The following is a 7,033-nucleotide window of genomic DNA, read 5'->3' as shown; positions in this document are numbered from 1 at the left end:
ACCAAGGCGCCCCGACGGGTCTTTGAGCGATGATAGCCAGCATAGAGCGTGGTGGTCCGTAACGACTTCGAAAGGGCGGCCATAAAGATATGGGCGGAACTTCGTCAAAGCCCAGACAATTGCGAGGCACTCTTTCTCCGTGATGGAATAATTACACTCGGCTTTCTTGAGGGTTCGACTCGCGTAAGCGACCACGTATTCTTGGTGCCCTGGTTTTCGTTGAGCCAACACAGCATCAAGACCCTGTCACCAAGACCCTGTCAGCAGTGACAGCTGGTGCGCTACCTCTTCGCGGACGAAATCCTTGATTGTCGAAAGCAGCGGCTGCTGGTCGATAAGAGGGCAGCTAGGTGCAAGCTTGCGAGCGTGTCTGGCGTCGTGATGGCTTGACGAGCAATTGCGCGCTGCCAACGCAATTCATCGAAGCTTTGACAGAGGGAAACGAGGACATCAATGGTGGGGGGATTTCTCGCGAGCAACATCTGAAAGGCGCCGTCGTCAATGCCTTTCAATATGTGCCTGATTTTTTCTTCCTCAGGCATGGTAGAGTTGATGCGGTTGCATAGATGCAACACATCTTCAATGTAGCCCGTGTAGGTCTCGCCTGGTTGCTGCGCACGGTGACGTAAACGGTGCTCGGCTTGAAGCTTGCGTGCCGCAGGTCGTCCAAAGACGTCCGTAATAGCCGTCTTGAATGCAGACCACGTAGTAATGTCAGCTGCGTGGTTATTAAACCACAGTTGCGCGGTGTCCGCAAGGTAGAATGTGACGTAGCCAAGCTTACTTGGGTTGTCCCATTTGTTACTTGCGCCGACTTTGTCGTACTTCGCCAACCAATCTTCGACGTCCGACTCAGTGGAGCCCGTGAAGATAGGAGGGTCTCGTTGAGGATACACGGCACCGCAAGTGACATGGACGGTCGAAGGTCCCACCTGGAGAGGCGTCTCGGTGGCCATGTTCGTGTCACGTAGAGGGGGAAGCTTACGGGAGCGAAGTTCCAGGTTTGTACGGGAGTCCACACACCTCCATCAGATGTCACGCAGTTTATTCACGTACAGACCTACTGGAAGGCCGAGGAACGCCAAAAGAGCGAGAAACGCCAACAGGCCGAAAATACAAAACAAACGCAAGCTCGGGTCGCGCGTGCACCAACGCCGTGGCTTGCCGTTTCATGCTGCTTCGTCGTCGTTCGCATAGTTCCCTACAGCGGGTATAAATTGGCAACAGCAAGCACAGGACCGGGTTAACTGGCGGAACATGGGAGAGGCCTTTGTCCTGCAGTGGACGTAGACAGGCTGATGATGATGATGATGATCAATATTTTTTATTCGTGCTTCGCATGTCATCGATTCCCACTGTACGTTGGATCTGCCAATTATTTTTCCTTCCTCTCCTCGCGTTTATTATATACCCGGCGGACCATGCGGACCACCTTGTCGCCCACCTTCTGGAGCGTAGCCGATGGGGTGTCTGACCGTTTGTTTTGATTGATAAAAATTCTCAGCACCTGGACTTCTTTTTGTTCAGAAATTAAAGCGGTCTGCAGTGAGAGTTCAATTATGGCCTTGCACTTGGGAGAGGGGCGTATGTGCACGAATACTGATTTGAATGGCGTGTACTGAAGTCCGCACTGGCGGCATAGCTGTCGACTACGCTTGCGGCTTGCTGCAGGTTCGCCTAAATATCTCTGAGTGCACCCTGCGTGGCCGAGATGTTTATATCAACAGCACACAAAGCATGTGGTATACCGGGAACGTCAGCCATGTGAGCCAGCATGTGAATCATGGCCAGATTGAATAAATAAGGAGACAGCACCCCATCTTGTGGTGTACCCTGATTTACTAAAAGAAAACGGCCATGTTCCTTGTTCTGTATGCGAAAATACGATTGTATGTCGGTTAAAACTGCCGAATGCATTTGAATGCTCCCAAGCCACAACGAATTTGCGAAAGGCTTGTTAAAATTACCTCATGCGTTACATATGAAACGCCTCTTTCAAGTCCAAGATGAGTACAACCTGGTCGTTGCGAGGGCGTTCTACAGGGTTTGGGGTATCCCAATTTAGTTAAATCAGAATGGCTTGCGCAGACCTGTACGGGCGAAATCTGCGCATCAAGCCTGCGAAAATGCGTTGATTTTTTATGAAACCAGCCAAATGATCTCGCATCATCATCTCTATTTGCGCGTACATGAAGTTAGAGAAATGGTGCAGAGGTTGTCTGTGTTCACGGCCTTTCCAAGTTTCGGTAAAAATGTGACCAAAGCAGTCTTTCACTGCATGGAGAGTAGCACTTCTTTGACTAAATTAAGTGAAAATATTCTAAGCGATTCATGAGCTGGGTTCGGAACGTTAGCTAATATTTTCACAGTACTTTAGTCCCGACGTGGAGTGGTGCCACGTTTCATCTTAGTCAGGGCTTTCCGAAGTTCGAAAAGCTTGAATGGGCCATACAGTTCAACGTTCTCAAGTGTGGAGCACAGATATTGGTCCCTGAATTCACGCGCCAGGTTGGTCATATTACCTTCAATGATATGGATTGACATTTCTAAGTGTTTCTAAGTTTCGGTGCGGGTCTGCGTTGGGTCTACTAGTGCGCGAAACAGCCTCCAAGTGTTTTCGCCAGACATCCGGCTGCTGGCGTGGCGTAGTCAGGCTGATAATGATGATGATGTCATCCCCCAGTAAGAACATCTAACTATTCAAGGGATCCCTAAACTTTGCAATACTAAATGGGCTGTACAGTATGTTTCTATTGTGTTGGTCGCCAAGTTATTTGGTTTTGCTATTTCTTCGAGTTTAAAAGCCTCACTGACCAGTTGGTTGAACTCGATAGCAGAGGATAATAAATTATTTATTCAAGCTCATGTGCGTATAGCCTGCAATGCTCTTCTTCTCGTCGTCTTCAGTCACTCTTGATGTCGCAAACTTCATGTCACACAAGCAATAAAACTACCATGGGTAATAGAGTGTTTAAACAAATACTTCTGTGAAATGTATTGTCTCTTCAATTAGAGCCACATTTAAGCAAAATATATTACAAAGCACACGTAGGTACCGTCATCTGTCCTCATGTAGGTATAAATAAGGCAAGGAGCTTTTGCAAAGAGTAGAGTCTTGATTGCTGACAAAATAGTCAAGCTCAATCACAAAGTCGAATGATGGGGTTGCTTACACTGCACGTTATAGTACTCAGTATTTGCAGTTTTTCTAACAACGTTGAACGTTCTTCATGTAGTTCTATGGGACTGAAGACCCCTACCTTGGAAGATCTGACGAAGGTAAAATGCTTCATGAGCGAAACACTGTTTATTTTCTTTTCTGGTGCCGTGGCACCTCTTCTCGAAATGAGGGTCAGAGAAATTGTTTGATATGCAGTCGTCTATGATCCTTTGGCCATTTTCCAATAACACGCTGCGAAACGGCAATCTCATTCGCGGTTTCACTTTCTAAGTCGTTTAGTGTTGTTAAACAAAACAAGTTTCATTGCCATTATATTTACACTACAAGGAAGGAAACTTCCTTGCCTGCTCCAAAGTTCATTGAAAGTTCCATGTGATTTTGATGACAGAGTTAGATCTCTGTTCTCCGTTGGTATTTAAGAGCGTTAAACAGACAAGATACAAGAGACAGATTACGCAAATGAGGACATTATTTTGAAAATACGTTTAGCACTTGTAAATGTCATTATAGATCTGTACACGCACCTAAATATTGGTGCTTCTAAAGCTAGCTCTCATGAAAAAGCCGCCGATATAAATGTGTAAGACAACGCCGGCACCTCTACTAAGCGTGTGGTAATGTGCATGGCATATTCGACTAGTTTGTTTCCTTAAAAACTTGGAGCTACTACTGGTAAAATAACGACGTTTGTGAGTGGGTTTGTTCGAAGCCGTATAACAAATAAGATAAGCCGGCTCATAGTAAATGCTCTATATTCAGCCACATTTCATTACGACAATTTTATTGCACGGGGAGTCCAGAGCGGACACAGCTCCATGCAATCCGTACCAAAGGGTGATGAAACGGGTTAATGAAATATAGGGCCAAGCTATATAGGTTTGCACCCCACCTCCTTTCTAGTTCTCTTACATAGATTGAGGAGAAGGTACATAGTTTGTCATCTGGATAGCGTGGACGACCCCACCGCGATGTTCTAGTGGCTAAGGTACTGGGCTGCTGACCCGCAGGTCACGCGATCGAATCCCGGCTGCGGCGGCTGCATTTCTGATGGAGGCGGAAATGTTGTAGGCCCGTGTGCTCATATTTGGGCGCACGTTCGATTAGGTGGTCAAAATTTCCGGAGCCCCCTACAACAGCGTCTCTCAATCGTATGGTGGTTTCGGGACGTTAAACCCCACATATCAATCAATCAATGGATAGCGTGGACGCTGTCGGTCGGTAAGCATCTAGGGTAAGAATCACCATGCATCTCCTGGAGGTAAAACTAAACAGTCGACCTTACCCGAAAATCCTTTTTAGTCTGCGTCTACACCGGAACACACTGGAAGTGTCTGTTGATGGCACTTTTGCCCAAGCTTTGATCGACACAGGCAATCACGTTTCTTTTATGAGTGCGAAATTTAGTGGTCGCTGAAAGTCGCTAAAACAGATCCTTATGCCACCCTTGACGAGTGCATTACAGGTCGCTGACTGAGGTACCTTTCCCTTCACATAAATGCCCACGGCAGAACTTACCGTTACAGACCATCAAGTCGTCCTCCTGCTTGATATTTCTCTATCTAGCCTCCATGACCTCATATTGGACTGCATTTTGACGCAGCCAACTCTGCGCCTATTGATTGCTCCACCGGTGTGATCCACCTTCATCTGCCCCAGTGACCCGCTCTGCCAGCCTTCATGCTGAATAAATTCCAGCTACTTTATCCCTCTAGCCCCGAAAAAATTCAAGTAATTCAATACGTTATACTTACCAGTTTTATACGGCAAATACTGCTCGGCGTTCCCTCCCGTCTTGCTGCTCACACATTGTATTGCTCCTCTCTATACGCTTCTCAGCATCATGACTATTGCAACCTGGCTATGCGATGTACATTTTTGCTTAACATATATAGACGCCCTACTAGGCTCATCTGTAGGTCACCTCTGTACCTTCTGGATTCTGTGCTCGAACCTTTCTCTCTGAATGCCGTGCCTATGCAATAGCACGAACCACCGAAAACCAACTGTGACAGCGTAAATTTCAAACATGATGATTGCTCCAGACCTTCTACCTAACTGAACATGTTGAGGCCCTCCAGAGTGTTGCTGGGTTCTAGCAGGACATATTCGATTTTCGTGACCGACCTTTAGAGCAGACCTCTATTGTCCAGCATCACAAACACTGGTGAAGCCAACTCTATTCATTACCCCCTATACAGGGATTGTACGTCAGAAGAAGCGCCATCCAGCAAGAGTAAACTTGATCCAATTCAAGCTCATTATAGAGCTGTCTACTAGTTGCTGGGTGTCTCCGGTAGGGTTTTTTTAAAAGGAAGGACGGATAATGGCACTTCAGTGTGCTATATTGCCACCTGAATCAAATTACAAGAAAAAATGCCTACCTTCTACTGTGAAGTCAAATAGCGCTTGATTGTCTGCATAGTGCTGCGTACTTTTCTTCCGTCGACTCTCATTGCGTATATTGGCCGATTGCTGTGCGCATCAACGACCGAGAAAACGTGGCCACTGTAGCACTTGACGGCCCGTACAAGTTCAAGGTCATGCCTCTAGCCCCATGTTACGTATGTCCTAGACACAATCGAACGAATCATGGGCTCTCTGCAACACGGATTTAGTTGGTCCACGTGTTTATCTTATTTATATGACGACATTTTTTAGCCCACGTTCTATACTCCCTTTGAGAGACTCACAGTTATGCTTGATGTGTTCCGTCTTGCCGGAGTTCACCTGAATTTTTCTGAATGCCGTTTCAGCGGGAGCCGCTTTACGATCCCTGGACATATTGTTTGTGCTTCCAACATTCAGCGTCATTCAGAAAAGATTCGAGCCGAGAAGGACTTCCATTCACCGACAACCGCCAAGGACTCTTGCAGCTTTGTTGGGTTCTGCACCTACTTTCAAAGGTTTGCGATAGATTTCGCCGAAAAACAGGACTTGTCACTGACCTGCTCATACAAGGCACCTCCTTTACCTGGGGTCCTCATAAAGAAGCCCCTTTCTCGAAGGTTGTCACTGTGCTCACGTTTTTCCTGCGTTAGCCCATGTTGACTGTTCAGCACCGATTAACGTCCACACTGACGCCTGTGGCTGCGTAATTGGAACTGTGCTGCCCCATTGGCAATGGAGGAGAAATCTGATGATCGCTTGGTACTTGCGAAATTTCGCCCTTACTTATATGTCCGACTATTCACAGTGCTCACCCATTCTTACAGCCCTTTTGTTGGCTCTTCTCTTTGATCTTTGAAAGATCCTACAGGCCGTCTCGCGCATCTGGCACTGCGCGTGCAGGATTCTGCCTACACCGTAATGTATAAAAGTGAAAGACTCCGGTGAGATGTCAATACACTGAAGATTGGCGGCAAAATGTCCCGATGGGTTTCTGCAGTGCCAAAAAACTTCGCAAGCTCTAGGAGCACGGAATCCCTCGAGCGCATGTACTTTATTCTCTACCTGCTTCGCCTTGGCGACGAGCTACGTCCGCATCCGCACCTAAGCGAAATAGTGCAAGGAACGCAACTTTTGCCGCACGTTGCCTCCGTTTGCATGTTTTCACCAATTGATAACGCCTTCTAGTTCCGTAATTTTTCTTCAACTGGTCCCGATCTACTGCTGGCCATACCTGCACTGTTGGCTGCGTTGCCATACATAAATATAGGTGGGGATAAAAAAGTAACACACGAATCGAAAACAGGAGGGCATATAAGTGAAACTCTACTGTAAACAATAGCTCTTGAACAAAGTGGCCTATACGCGTAAATTTTTGGAAGTAACCTCATGACGACATTTGTACAACAGCGTCGGAAATTCATTCTATTTGTTGACTGCTATCTCCTGGAGAAAAAGTGGTTTCAT

General features: G+C 46.8%; 1 protein-coding gene across 1 annotated transcript in view; it reads left to right on the top strand.

Moving 5' to 3' along the window:
• Positions 1-3,124: 3,124 nt before the first annotated feature.
• The window catches only part of LOC142774480 (uncharacterized), a 47,410-nt gene continuing 43,501 nt past the window's right edge, over positions 3,125-7,033 (top strand). Inside the window, exon 1 of the mRNA XM_075874821.1 lies at positions 3,125-3,279. Within this exon, the coding sequence (XP_075730936.1) occupies positions 3,157-3,279 (123 nt within the window). The 5' untranslated portion in view covers positions 3,125-3,156. The remainder of the gene's footprint in view (positions 3,280-7,033) is intronic.

The sequence above is a fragment of the Rhipicephalus microplus genome, chromosome 10 (assembly GCF_043290135.1).
Source record: "Rhipicephalus microplus isolate Deutch F79 chromosome 10, USDA_Rmic, whole genome shotgun sequence".
NCBI lineage: Eukaryota > Metazoa > Arthropoda > Arachnida > Ixodida > Ixodidae > Rhipicephalus > Rhipicephalus microplus.
This window is presented reverse-complemented; position numbering and strand designations above follow the sequence as displayed.